Genomic DNA, 16,183 nt, shown 5'->3' with positions numbered 1-16,183 from the left:
AATGGGCTTGTCTTGTGGTATTTTGCCTTGTAATAAGATGGCCCCTATTGCAAATTGACTCGCGTCGGTCATTAAGTTAAATTTCCCTTTTACCCAATCTGGATAGGTTAATAATGGTGGGTTAATAAGTTTATTTTTTTAATTCCTCATACGTATTATCACATTTATCGGTACAGCATATTTTTTGTAGTGAATATGTCAGAGGGTTAGCTATATTTGCAAAATTGTTGAAAAAACGTCTATAGTAGTTTAGTAAACCTAAAAAGGATTTAATGTCCTTGGAATTTTTTGGTTTAGGATAATTGTTGATACATTCGAGTTTAATTGGATCTGGCGAGATCCCAACTTTATTTATCGTAATATGGCCTAGATACAATACTTCTTTTCGTAGAAAAGAACATTTACTAGGCTGAAGCTTAAGTTTAAGTAGTCGCAAAAGATTAAACATACGTTTCAGTTTTTCTTGATGGTCGTGTAAACTGGATCCGTGTACAACAATATCGTCTAGATATGCCGTATTTCCTCTAGACTGGCCAACACTGCTCAGTGCTCACATTATTTTCGAGAACATCGCTGGTGCTGAGCTTACCGAAAGGTATTCTGAGAAATTCATAATGTTCCGATTTACTTGAGAACGCAGTTCTAAGTGTATCTTGAGGATCAATAAAAATTTTGTGGTACCAGCTGGCTAAATCAAGAGTGAAGAAATAATTCATAAAACCTAAAGAATCAAGTATTTCAATCAAGTTAGATAAGCCATAGACTACGGTTTTAATTACTTCGTTAAGCTTCCTAAAATCTACGCATATACGCAACTTAGGTTTATCTTTTATACATAAATTTTTCTTTTACTAAAATCCGGGTTACTACACCTGTGTGTCATGGGTTCAAGTTCTATGCCTTGCGTAATTGTTTCATTTCTATGTAGTTTTCCAATTCTTATCTCACGATTAAGGGAATACTTGGTTACTTGAGAAACTAGAATGACTACAGTACTTTTACCTTCAACATACAATGCAATTTTTGCAACATAAATTAATTCATTTGACGAGGTCGTTGCTCTTAGTTTTTTGTCAACGTATTAAACGATCAGTATATTCCAAAAAAAGTTTATGTGACTAACTAGAACTAGTTAAAGGCTGATTTAGTACTGGTTTTTTTTTTCTGGTAACCAAACCAACTTTTATTTTCAATAAAAATCTTAAACAAATATTTTATTCTTTCCATTTCCTTTTTAATATAGAACAAAATTTATCAATTTTTTCCCAAACTTAATTATCAAATTCTTCTAAACCACATTTTTTCACCCAGACTGTGTCTCAAGTACATACTTAACATGTTTTGTGATTCACAATAACTTGATTGTAACGTGAATCCTCAGATAATGAGACACTTTCTATTTTTAGCCAGCCAGAACTCTTACTCCTCTCACTTTGAGGCCCCAAATTGAGGGGCGAGTGCATGATCTTAGCTTTCCATTTAAACATATAGATATTGACCCACTAGGAAGTACATCGGTGTCCCACCTGACCAACCTGTCACTTACCAAGTATTTTATACAACAGCTATTGTAGAATTACCTGCCTTAATTTATATTTCTAATAATACCTATCTAAAATAAAATATATTTGTATAACTATGCATTAAATAAGTAAGAACATATTGTTTGTTTGGATAGGATCGGTTGGTAACGTACACCTAACATGTTTAGAAAGATGGATCAATGAATGCGGTGTCGATCGGTGTGAGCTATGTCTTTTTCAATTCACATCTGATCAAACACGTCGATACACAGTTTGGCAATCCTTAATGATTTGGACAAGGAACCCAGTCCATCGAAGCTTACTTATATCAGATTCTATAGTAATGATTGTCCTAACGGTTGTGATGGCTTGTCTAATTACATCTGTAGTAATGGGCATGACTGTGTTTAGTACTTCAAAGACAGAAAGGTAATGATTTTCTGTGCATATGGACACCACGTTCTTGTACATAGAAATATTTCAATAATACTATTTTAATAATAGTTTATCATATGAGGTACTTACATAAGTGAATTTATTATATGCACTTTTAATTAATTAAATAATATTTGATTAACAATTCGAATAACAGAAAAGCTGAGTAGATACTCGAGGGGAGCATAGAATATTTTTTATTTAGTTAAACGGAAATAAATAGGACAATACAAAATAACAATAAAATCTATGGAGTAAAATACATACTTATTATTTATAATTTGAAACAGCAAAGTCTGGTAGGACCGTCGGGAAATAAAAAAAGCGTTAAGTATATTACCGTCTGATCTTTATTTTTTTGATGTAAAATTTATTACATGTATACAGATGCCTAGGAAGCGAGCGTCTCGAATGCGTTTGCCGTGCTATTTAAGCGGGCCTATGTGGGCGAGAGGCTCGTACACGATCATCGTAATGAATCAGTCCTATTTTATAATGCTAGGATGGTAATCGTCAAGTTAATATAGTTTATAGGATGGAGTCGACTACCAACGATGCATGAATTTGAAGCGTGGCTACTGCTTGGTAAATCGGCTCGGTACGGCGGTACTTGTACAAATGATCGTAGGGAGGGAGGTAGAACAACAACAGTAAGTGGCACGTCGACAGTCAATGCTCCGGTACTTTGCACCCCTGGTACTTCCTCGTTTGTCTAGGTGTTTCTTATCGACGTGGTCAGGTTTCTTCGGGTCGTACGTTTTCCGTCTATTGGTCTGGCACAATTTTTATATACCCTCGTATCTCTGGTCACACGGCTTGTCATCTGCTAGCTCCTTGGATTCTGATTGGTTTGCCTAGTAGGCTAATTATCGGTGCCGGTATCAGTACTGCATCCGCTACATCGTTCGTGCTTTCGAGCGTTCGGCTGCATCGGCTGCTGAACTCAATGATCGTTATGTATTTGAATATTCAGTTATTTTATGTTGTTGTTAACGGGTTGAAGATTGAAAGAAAACTGAATGTAGAATGACAAAAGTTCCCGGTAAAGGCCGTGTGTTCAGTTTTAAAGATAACATAAAATATTTCGAACGTATGATCTTGAATTTGATCTTGAATATTTAAAAACTCATGGGGTTTTTTATATGGATACTGGACATAAATACATATGTTTTGGTTCTAATTTTAAACTTTTTTTTTTATTTGTGCATGCACAGTGGAATACAATTTTCTTAAATAGGAACCGTTATTTTTTTGAAGTGTCATAAAAAAAAAATTTTGGGCGCCCAAAAAAACTGTTTTAAAATATTTTAAAATTTAATACAAAATTTCTTTTTAATTTTTTTCATACCTAAGCGTTTAAAGTTCAAATACTGATAAAAATTCGTCAAAATCATGAATATTTGCAAATTATTTTGTAGTTAAAATTTATAAAAAATGTTAGTTAAAGTAGCCAAGAGTTGAACATTTAATATTAAATTTTCCATAAGTTTGGCTTACAATAATAATTATAAAAGAACTTAAATTTTGAGGTATTCAGATTCTTAAAACATAAACCCCCTTTTCACCACCCCCTAAAAAATATATCCTAGGCTAACAAATCATCTCTGTTCAGTATCTTTTTTCGTACATAATGATACCTATCTTTGGATGAAATTATAGTAGATTATATAATATTATGGACCTATAGGTACCTACCAACTATACAGCAGAGCGTTACTAACTTATGTTGAAATCTCCATTGTTCTTCTCAACTTTTAATTATAATTACATAGGTACTTCAATTTGCTTTAAATTCATAAATAAGCTAATGTATATTACTATAAACATAATCAATGATTACTTGTCCACTATCTAAATAACAAAGTGCAATATAAATTGTAAACTTGGATAAACTGATTTTCCACGATTGTTAACTGCTCGAGGTAAAAAGTAACGAATTTCGTGTACGATATGTAAGCATTTTACTTTTGAAAATCGATATTTTTTGAGAAATTCATAATAAAATTCAAAATATTAGATATTTAAACAATATAAAAATCTGATGTCATGAATAAATTGATACATATTATTAACCATTTCTAACTAAGTTGCAAAAAAAGAGCTAAATATAAACAAATGTAGGTAGGTACTTACCTATTAAAAAAAAAAATAGACATTATTAATAAAACTATTGTTAAAAAAATTGTTAACTCGACAACCCTCTAAAAAAAGCAGGGTAAACGCACTGTTTCCCTTTTATGGGCATATTGAAAAATGGACTAATCGACTTATTATTGCCGTTAAAATGCCTTCAGGTATTGCTAGAATGAAATCTGGCGATATTCTTAAATTTACTATAATGACAAGAAAAAATAACGTACAAAAACACATTACTTTTTTCTCATACTTACAAAAAGTTATAAATAAGAATATTAAACATAATGTTGTTATTCCTAGAAACCAGGAAATAGATTTCAATTTATTGTGCTAAATACTAGGCTACATACGAAATCTACAGAACCATTCTTTGCTGACCTCGTCTATAATCCGTTGCCGAATAAGTATAAAATTTTTTTAGAAATAAACGAGTTAGCCAACAAATCATGAATATTTTCGAGTCTATATGACAAAACTTTTGTTATTCCATGGAAATGTAATGTTGATTTATGTAAATTAAATTATAGTTATATTATTCATAGAGTATTAAAAAAATTAAATGATCTTTTTGTTAAAATTTAAACATTAAAAATTTTTTTTTAAATATTTATCAGTGTATAAGTGAAACGCGTAATGGTTTTAAAAGAGGCCATAATTTAGCATGTCATTACAACTATACATGTACATAAATTCTGTTATTTTTAAACAGTCTAGGCACCTATTTTCCGAGTATAAGAAGTATAACTAACATATTATATAGGCTGCAGAGAGCTCGGAATAATGGTAAAGTCAATAGAATTTATAGAAAAAATCAAAAACGCGGAATACTGGTACTCTTCAAAATTTAATTTTCGGGGGTCCTAAAATATTTACAAATTTACAATATTTGTTTATAGTTTTGATAAATTACCATTGTCAACAAGACAAATTTAAATAATGTATTAAAAACAAAAAAATAGTGTTAGAAATTAAAATTAACAAAACACACAAATAAGTTCATACAAAACTGCTGAAGTTAAAATAAATGGTATATAAATATACAAATATACAATAAATACAATATATAATTTAAGATCAACAAAATAATAAAATAATAAATTAATAGGTAGTTAATAAATATAAAAAACTATTTCGTACACTTAGCTATATTATTTAAAAATTGTCCTATATTAATCTCTTTATTCAAATAGCTCTCACATGCATTATGTAGTTTGTCTTGCAAATTTTAATTTTAATTTTTTTGAACTTTTAGGCATTAAGGTATTGATTGTATTTGAATCAAAAAGTGTTCTTTCAATCCGCGTTGTCGTTTCGTCTTGTTGGATACGCTTAACTATTAACCGAAATGATGGATTATTTGTTCCTACAACTTTTTTGAAATAGCTATTCCAACCTTCATAAAAACTGTTTGTTCTGTTGTCATTATTTAAAGTAATTGCATGCACATTCCAAAAGTGGGGAGAAAATATTGAGCTCCCAGTCTTCGCACTAACATAAGTTTCGTCAAAATATTTTAGTAATGGTAACAATCGTACAGGTATCGTATATAAAGATACCATTCCATCTATTACTTCACTAAGGGATAAAATTGCCAAAGCGTTAATCATACCATACCTTATTCTAAAATCTATATTATTTCTGTAAAAAGAACATATTGTAATGATATGCTCACATTCGCATATCATGATTGTAAATTTATTATTTTCATTCAATAAAATAAATAACGGTAAAGTTGTCGCAAGCAGTTAAAACCTATAACCCTAATAAACATCTTAAATCACTGATGAAAGGAACTATTTATATAATTTGGTCACGTAGGATACTATACATAGTTTTAACAGTGTAGCACAGCACATGTGATCTATTTCGTGTGCCACGCGAGGCAAGGGATAGTCCAATTAGGGTCTCTGTCGCCAAGGACTAAGACAATTTCTTTGTAACGCGGATACCTTTGATGGAGCCTCCTGCGACTCTGGCCGGCTTGACCAAGTCGTCTTCTCTCATCAGTGCATGAGCACCATTCTAAGAGCCAAGTTCATGAGCACCAGTCAAACAAACAAGTCCAAGAGCACCTAAAAACACTTCACACCAGATATTGCGAGCGACAACTGAACCATTTCATTTTTTAAAATCGAAATTACAGTGTTGCTTCATTTTAATCTGAGTGTTTAAAACCTTTTACTATCTTATTACGTCAACTGCGCATTCAAACATAGCTGTGAATAAGGTAAGGTTCATGCGCATCGATATTTATATATTTATACAATTTTACATATTATACTTTATTATAATTTAATAATTAATATTTCACTACAATGGTGTACTTAATCATTATCGAATTACGACCTTGATAACCCTCCGACGATCAGGAGGAAGGTAATATTACGCAAATTTAAATAACTTATAATAAATCCGGCATTCATTCAAGGCTTGTGTCCCTTGTGTTTGCCTAGAATTAATTTAAAATACATAACTAACATTCATAGTCTAATATATATTTTGATATCTTATATTTTATTTTATTTTCCATTTTCTTTTATTTTTGCATTATTATAATATTATTCCTAATTGTTTAGTTTTTCGCCATACAGATTGGCATAAATGAAAAAAAACACCCTTTGATTTGCACGCTATTACCAAACACGGCATTTTTTGCACTCATAGCAGCAATTTCAAAATCCATTATTACATATTTTGGTTTAGGATGCCAAGAAAATTGAATGCATTTAATGATAACTTGTTGTAAAATAGTTGTATACAATTTTTTTGACTTATTTGATAAAAACGTTTACACACAAGCAGATACTTTACTTTCATATTCTCCTTTTATCATGTTAAGTTGTTGGAAAATATTAGATGAACACTTGAAAGTACCAGCTATAAACCAAGATTCAGATTTTGTTAGAATAGCTAATGCAAAGTCAGAAACAAATATCAAAATTCTTAAATCAGGTTCCTCATTGTTAAATATCATAAATGACCGAGATTCCGCTCTGTAGTGATCGCTGTGCAGGACACTGCGACTTCGTACAAATTAATTATTTAAACGACGTAGCACGTTCTGTGGTTGAGCTTGAGTTGTTGTGAGAAAGGTAGGTATTGAAAATTAAAACACTTGTTGTTTTATTGAAATAAAGTAAAAGTTTATTAAGTTAAACAATATAAAACATTAAACAATAATATAAAACATAAGTAAAATAGCTTGCTGCTATGTAAAAGTTACAAGTACTGGGAATGACCGTAAACTCGCGGCGATGTGGCTGTGACAAAGTCCACGACGAGCAATAGTCTTACATTGGAGTGAACTACCTTCTGATTACTTCTAAATACTCTACTCGTATTTATATGAGTTCTCAATGACATGCAGGGGACTAGTAGTCTATTTTAGAGTGATATGATGATTTACATAATCATCATTAAATAATTATATAACTATTATATAAATGATATAATTATAGTAATATCCTATAATTATATAATTATTACTTAATCGACAGAAAAACTATGTTTTTCTGATCTCTGGCCTATTGCTTATAATGCAGGTGTATTAATAAACTATCCCAATTAAATATAATGTAATCTAATATAGTATAACACCATGCAGGTGCATTGGGTTTACTACAGCTCCCATTTTGGTTTTCCACTCTTCAGGGATATAGAAATCAGAATTCATTGGTTCTCTAGGTAAATAATTTATGTCTATGCCAATAGTTTCTAATATTTCGTTTTAACGAGGAAAAATTTCCGACTGCTACAGCTGTATCGACTGTACAAGTATAATTATAAAATTACAACGATATTTTATACCTTTTTATATAATAAAATAATTACTGTTTAACTTTGAATATTATGCACGGTAAAAGACAATATTTGACTTGGGATTTTTCGTTTTCCTTAAGACTTTTCCTGTATACTTATTTTCACAACAATTATTTCTTCTATTTTATTATTAACTGATGGTTATGTTGAGTTTCATTAGAATAATTTAAGTTACTTAAATTTACTTTTCCGGGAATTTAAAATGCGTGTTTTGTGTGCTCATCCACCATTTATAATTTTCATTCTTCCTTAAAACCTCATATGAAAAATTTTTATTTATTATTAATTCACTAAATCTTTGACTTTAAAAATGGTCCATTATATATTAATATGTATGGTATATAATATAATGATAAATAATGGTAATATATAATATAATATGTAACCTAGAATATTTTTTGGTTGAGTGAAAAATAGTACTTACCTATTTAATCAAACATTACAAATTATATACTGGTGTATATAGTTCATGACATTTACTGATTAATAGATATTTATCGTATCTTATCTTAATCTTATTGTATCTTATTGTATCGTAAATTAATGATTATTTTCACTCACAAAGTCACTCGAGGTTTCCCATCGATAGCCGGTAAAATAATATTAAAAAAAATCATTCGTATTTTAGTCTTTTTTTTCATAACAGTTTGGGAAACCTTGGTTATCGTGAATCGTACCAATATTCCGCGTTTATAAAGACCGTACCAGTTTTCCGTTTACCAAACTAGTTACATAAATCGATAATGCATACATCAGTATAGTCTAGTAGTGATACTACTGTATCTATATATACTTCAGATTTCAATAAATTGATAGAGATCAGAGATCAGTTGAAATTAACAAGGACAGTTTTCAGTTTAGGCTTTTTTAGTTATGCCATTGAAGCTAGTAAAATTTCTACTCATTTTCAATTTTTTTTATCCTTTTCACGACGAACACACACATTCGTATAGGTTAGCATGTATCTAATTAAAAAACTAATATAAAATTAATAAAATCATACAGTGATCAGTTTTAAAACGATCCTATACAAATGTGCAAGCTGTTTTGAGCCTTTTAAAAACCTACATCTTTTTTTTTTTTTTTAATTTTTACGACTTTTTATTGTAAAAATGGAATTTATACTCAAACATGACAACGTTTTAAATAAAAACAAAATTTTAAACCATTTGAATATCTTAAAAATATACCCACAAATTAGTGTAGGTTCGTAGTTATTATTGCAATTAATTACTACTCATATTTATCGTACAGTTTTAGTTAATTTTATTTGAAATATTTTTAATCACATATTTTATGAACTACTTCTTTTGATATTTTTTTAGTAAGACATAAACATTATAAAGCTATTGGTAAAAAAAGTTGTATAATAACAATAATTTATTTTATATGAAACATTCTAAAGCAGTTATTTTTTAGGAGTGCAAAGTACTCTGATACTACACTAAATATAATACATAAGCTCCATACTATAACCAATAATAACAAACATTAGAGGCAGCAACTATTATTATAATTTTTATATTATTGTTATAATAGATTATAATATAGACCTAAAAATGAAGGGTAAGAATTAATCAAAAAGGTATCATCGCACGTACGCTTTCTACCCGGTAGAATATTATAGGTATATAATTGACGCACACTTATAACTCAACAGGAAATCATCTATATATGATCGACACAAAGCGTGGAAAGACGAAAGCCGCACGTGCCACTGACCAGCAGGGATCTGCAGGTACCGCGGGAGTCCCTGGATGATATATAAGGGGGCCCTGAATAGGCACATTTTAGACGTGATCCACTAGAGTTAAAGCGAGCACCTTCACGTCACCCAGTTCAATAATTGTACTTTTTGGACTTAGAATTTTTTTCAGAGTTTAATTAAATTAAATATTTGAATATAGAATATTTTTCAATAAAAAAAACACTTAGAAATAATTCATCAGTTTTCATTATTTAAACTAATCTACCTGATACTACATCTTTACTGTTGCTCGTACGTGGCACGCTACAGGAGTAAGACACAAATAAACATTACAGTTCCGGGCAATTTTTAAACTGTAAGCTTCTGGCCAGTGATCATAACGCTAAATAAATAATAACAAAATAAATAACATTTTTAATAAAATTAATTTTTATATTTCACCTTTTTTTCTGTTGGAATAGGTGTTCTAAAATTTCGAACTTTGTTTGGAGGTTTTTTATTTGCATCGACAGAATTATCATTTTCATTTGGTTGTTTGTTGTTTATTGGTAGAGTCCGAATTTATATGCACTAAAAAGTATCAAAATATGCCATATAATATGCAGTACAAATTATTAAAATATGCATTTTATAAAATTTTTGTTTAAAAATTCAAAGTTTTAATAAGCATGAAAAAAATATAAGATAATAAAATATAATGAAATATAAATATATAAATAAATACATAAATATTACTGTTTAAAAATAAAATAAAATATACAACTCAAAATGTGCTTTTATTCTTTATTGTTAAAATTAATTATTAAATGATATTCAAGTTTTTCTTTGGTAAAACTATGCCATCTATTTGTTAATAAATGCTTGTATACCGAAAATGATCGTTCACAATCAACTGAAGTTATTGAGACAAATTTAAAAGAGCTTAAAATAATTGGATCTTGATAGTTATTAGAACTATTTATAACAAATATATAGATATTATAAAATTAAATGTACCACATCGATAACGACGATATAACGATTAGATTACATCAGATGAACTATTTCTTTTAATACGATAGCATTACCTCAACTATTTTTAATGTGTATAAAATATTTCACATATAATACATATTTTAAATTAAGATTAAACAGTGTCGCTAATTCTACGTTCTTACCGGCCAAATTTATTCGCGATAGCGCATTTATTAAAATATGCAACAAATATGCAAAATAAAAATTTAACAGTGAATACCAATTAGTATGATTCGTGAAGATTATTAACAAAAATATAAAAAAAAGAAAAGGAAAAAATATGCAAAAACATACAAATCTGGGCTCTATTTATTGGTGTTGAAAGTCATTCTTTAGTGATGTTGATTTTGTTATTTTTAGGGATTTGCATTTTAGTTGCGTCTTCTTTGTACTCCATCTAAGAATTAACTATTGCTAAGTCTATGAAGTGTATTGCAACTTTTAATGTCCAATTCTTAAATTTAAACCTGTGCGGTAAGCTTCCATTTGTTGATTGCTCATGTCAACACCACCCATATTTTTATTATATGATAATACTACTGCAGGACAAGGAACATTGATCTCTTTATTTTAAATTTAAATTTAAATTTATGTTTTACTCCATCTTTTAACTATTTAATATGGTTCTGCATCTGTTGTTGTCGTCACCATTGTTACACATTTACTATCTTTCCATTTAATGGCAATTAGTTTCTGATCAGCTCTTGTAAATTTCCCCTCATACACCACGTTCAAATTTGTTGTCATTCGAAAAATAAAAATTTTTCAAAATACTCTGTATGGTTGTTCTCGTTGCATGAGTACCAATTTCATTTAATCGGTTCATCAATAGGAAAGTTGTAAAATATCTATCAAAAAATATTACAGATTCTTTGGGTATTGTTTTCAATAAATGTAGAACAACAGCGGGTCTTCAAAAAGAGTTTCAGCCCCTTTGATATAGTTCAAAATTGAGGACCATTCCTATAGTGGCCGTAAGCCCGACGGGATGTGATTTATTTTCTACGAATTGCCGATCAAGACCCCTGCCAGTAAAAGGTACCATCTGTTCGTTTATAGAATATAAACTAATGGGTCGAGGTATATTTACTACTTTATATTTAAATTGAGATTACACGTGTGAATTGGATACTTAGAAAGTCCTATAATATATTGTTAAGTACTACTAATTTTGTAGTTATATGTATGGTGACTAGATAAAAAAATTTAAAAAGGTACATTTTAAAACTTAGTTTCTCCTCTGTCGTAATTGCTAATGTATATACCCATTTTGCCCATATAATAGACCATAAGTCATCCCTTCTACAAAAAATGTGTTTTTTTAATTATTATTTTAACCTAGGTAGGTATTAAAAAACGAATTATTTAAAATTATTATGTTAACTCATTAGATATGTGTTTTTTTGATGACAATTCTATGAAATTTAAGTTAACTTAAACAAAAGTATAAATATTTTAATTATTTTTTAAAGGTAAAATACCAAGTGTAACATTTGAATAAATTAATACAAAATTTTGTTAAAATGTAGGAAACATTAAAAAATTTAATTAACTATGCTAACAACCAATTAGATTGCATTAGCTCGAACCATAAAATATAAATTAATATCAAATTATAAAAAATCATAAACATATAGGAACTCATAATATTTTCAAAAAAAATTACAATTTCATATACTTACCACTATTTTTAATGACACTAGGACTTGCATCAAAAGATTACTGTCCTATGGAAAATAGTTCTTCTGGTCACCATATTGTTGTATGTACTATGTAAAAACTATAATAAATAATTCGTATTATCATTATTTTTAAACATTTTGATTTCAGTTAATATATCATAATACTGAGATACAGACTGTCTACTAGACATTGAGTAATATAGAGAGGCCGTTCCGCAAGCGCTATGATGATCAAGTGGTGTATAAATTACAGGTTAACCACTTACATAAAATAAAATATGGGTACCTGTCTAGTGTACGATCATGGCATATTATAATCAATTGTTTGTAATTGTGCAAAGTATCACACGATTTCTAAACAAAATACAAATTAATAACATTTTTTACATTATGAATAATATATTAATATGATACAAACAGTTAATTTAAATTATTGTATAGTGTATTAATTGTATACTGATAACTGACTACTGTCTATTATAATATTATAATATATATAATATTTAATAACAACATTAATTCAATAAATTATAAATTAATAATAAATTATTGACCCTTAAAAATGGTAAGTTTATTGTACCACATTCTAATTGAAGGTTTTTCGTTGAACATTTTTAAACTATAGTTGATTTTTAAATTAATATATGTTGTAGTTATGGATTTTATTAGGAGAGTTACATGATCAGTTAATGGACTTCTAATTTCGCAGCTATGTGTCTTTAGTGATTGGAATATATTTGAGTTGTATAAAAAGTAACCAAGAACTTCACAGATTGAATTTGTAATTTGTTGATGGCTTTATTTGAAAAATTATATTGCTTTAAAGTTTTTTCAGTTCTGAAACAAATGTTGAGAACGTCTTCAGATGGATATATTAAACCACCGTTATTACCTCCCTTATTTTTTAAGGTAATAAGGGAGTTTAAAAAACAGTCTCTTTCAGTTGAACATAAGGAATCTTTACATGTATCACATTTTAGAGTGTTGGTCAGTTTATAAACTACAAACCCTGATATGTAGATGATAATTTCTTTTGTACAATTACTAAAAGAATTATTACTACAACATCCAATATAGTCATGATCCATAATAAAAGCATTAATGTCAATTACATTTTCTTCTTGATTCACTGCATCAGGAATACAACCGTGGGAGTTTATATTTAAAACCTTGACTGGATCGGCACTGGAGTAATGGAGAATGTCTGTGTCTTCAAGAGGTATACAATTTTCTGTATTAATATTTTGTACATCATTAGCTCGAATAACTAATTTTCGATAAGCAGAACGAAACTGTCTAACCGTAGGGTTATTATTATACCCACCATGGGACCGAATGCTGCCAAAAAAAAGTTCAAGATGATCTTGACTTAACTTATAAATTTTAATGTGATCCAACTGATCAGTTTCTATTAATGTTTTATAAAGTTCTAATATGCTATTTAAGCATATAATAAATCCAATAAACCCAGTCTTACGGTTGGATTGTAGAACAGGTATATAATCTCCATTTTGGTTTTGAATTTTTAGGTTTTTAATGTAAAATGTAATTTTGTCAGTAAATAATTTTATTTCTTCAATGTTTTCCTTGCATAGAGCTTTTTTAAACCCAATGCAATTAATAGACCTAGAGTTCAAAATATCAAAACCAATGTTGAATACCTCAATAAACTCTATAGTGGCATCTGCATGAAGAAATTTTTCAATTTGTAAGTTGTCTTTACAAAAGTTCAATGCATCCGCTACTGACTGGCTCAAAAGTTGTGTTGCAAGTTTTACTTTCATTTTTTGTTTGAAATAGAATAAATGCTGCTTTCTTAGTTTATTGGCTAGATGGCATCCTTCCTCTTCCTGTAAACAGCATAATTTTTGAACATATTCAAAACTAATTTTTCTGTTATTGTAATCTAAAAATATTTTCTTTTCACCAAACGCATTTCTTATTAGCTTAATAATATGAGCAGGATCAAGCATTGTTACAATATTTGTATCATTTTCAGATGCAAAAGAAGTAGTTAAAGCATCAATGTCATAATTACAACCTAAAAGTTTAGCAGCAGTAATATTGGTTGAGCAACCATCAAACGTCAAGCTTATTATTTTTATGCCGGTACTTTCAATACATGCAAAGCGTGTCGGACAAGTTCTACTTTTTGTGCACTTTTTAAACTGCTACATAAGAAATAGCCAATTGGTAATTTCCAATTTTCATTAACACTAACTACTAATAAAACAAAGCATTCTTTAGCCATTTCCAAACTGTCATTATTCATTTCTGTTCCCATATCTATACGGCCATAATACTGATTCCCATCATGTTCTAAATGTTGTCGTATTGACATTTCATCCATGATTAATGCAGCGAAAATGGTATGAGGGGAATGTTTTACTTTTAATGTTAAAGCTTTTAGTGATTCCTCAGTAAACCCTGGCTCGGCATTAACATGCCTATACCACTTACTAAGGGTTCGTGGGTGTGGCAAAACAGTATTGAATTGGCTTCTGACATATTCATATGCTTTAGCAGAACAAAAATGTAAGGATAATGCAAACTGTCGAACTGTAGGACTATATTTTTTTGTAACTGTTTTGCCCAAATTTTTTTTTTGCCCAATTTGTAATAAGATTTTGATGCTTACCAAATGAGTCTAAAAGACTAACACTTATATCCTCATCAATAAGATTTTTTTTTTTTAAGATCTTCAATAATTGATGTCATATTGGCAATTCTTTTATTTTGACGTCGAACAACCTGTTGAAGACTTTTCATTTTTTTGTTTTTAATAATCAATTCACTTGACATTTGTCGAATACCACGTTTTAAAAACACTCGACGAGGTGTATCATCATTAGACACCTCACTGGTGGCAATGAATGAGGTTTCTATTGTTCCTATTTCTTTTGGCATTGGTGTGACACTGTGACAGAACTAGTTGTACAAGAACTACTTGATGCAGTAGGTTCATTTAATGGGGACACTCCTTCTACTTTTAAATTACTTCTAGATATCCAAAGATGACAATTTAAATAAAAAGAACTATAAATAATACCCATTCAAAAAGTACTCACTTTCACTAATTTTCTGTTAAAACTTAAAGTCTTTCCCGTTAAGGAGTTACTGCCAATTAAATTGATCGAAGAATCAGTTTCAACTATATTCAATAGTTCGGGATAACTTTGTTTAGCCTAAAATAATTTATAGGAACAATTCTAGTTTAGCTCCCAAGCGATTTTTTTTTCAAATTGTGTGTTTTTGTATGCTTTATTTGATGGTATTTTTTAAAAAAAGTAACTCAACTTCCCTTAGAAGTTATGTTCAAAAAACATCAAATACTCATTTTTTAAACAAATATTTCGTTAAATATATACTTACATTCTTTATTCGACTAACAATTATAGATGGAACAGCATGTTTCTGTAATAATTTTCTACTTTTATAATATAAAACAAGATTTATCAAAATGTGATGAACACACTAAACTAGACTTAATGACATCAACAGGGTTTAAAGCATTCTCTAGTAAAAAATTGTTCCATTTCACTATGACACATTCTTTCACTGGAAATCTGAACAAGCACAAATTTATTGTTATTAAAGGTTTTATTAGATTTTAAACAATTAATGCTAAAACAGAATTACAGATTTAAAAAGTACACTCAGAAAAAAATGTCATTTAATTAATGAAAAACGCATATTATTTTGATCCAATGAAGTCCAATCGATTTCATTAAATTAATGAAGCTGACAATTCTTAAAAAATAGTATATTTTCCATTAAATTAATTATGACTTCATACAGTTTAAAGAAATTATTTCTTTCATAATAAGAAATTATATAATAGAAACAAATATTAATTATAATGAGAT

General features: G+C 29.0%; 1 protein-coding gene across 1 annotated transcript in view; it reads left to right on the top strand.

The window, feature by feature from the left end:
- Window positions 1–16,183, top strand: part of LOC126551745 (uncharacterized) — a 91,204-nt gene that overhangs the window by 45,391 nt on the left and 29,630 nt on the right. The window contains exon 2 of the mRNA XM_050205823.1: window positions 1,679–1,952. Within this exon, the coding sequence (XP_050061780.1) occupies window positions 1,679–1,952 (274 nt within the window). The remainder of the gene's footprint in view (window positions 1–1,678; window positions 1,953–16,183) is intronic.

This window comes from Aphis gossypii, chromosome X (genome assembly GCF_020184175.1).
Source record: "Aphis gossypii isolate Hap1 chromosome X, ASM2018417v2, whole genome shotgun sequence".
NCBI classification, from domain to species: Eukaryota; Metazoa; Arthropoda; class Insecta; order Hemiptera; family Aphididae; genus Aphis; species Aphis gossypii.
The sequence above is the reverse complement of the archived record's forward strand: the minus strand, read 5'-3'. Positions and strand labels throughout refer to the sequence as shown.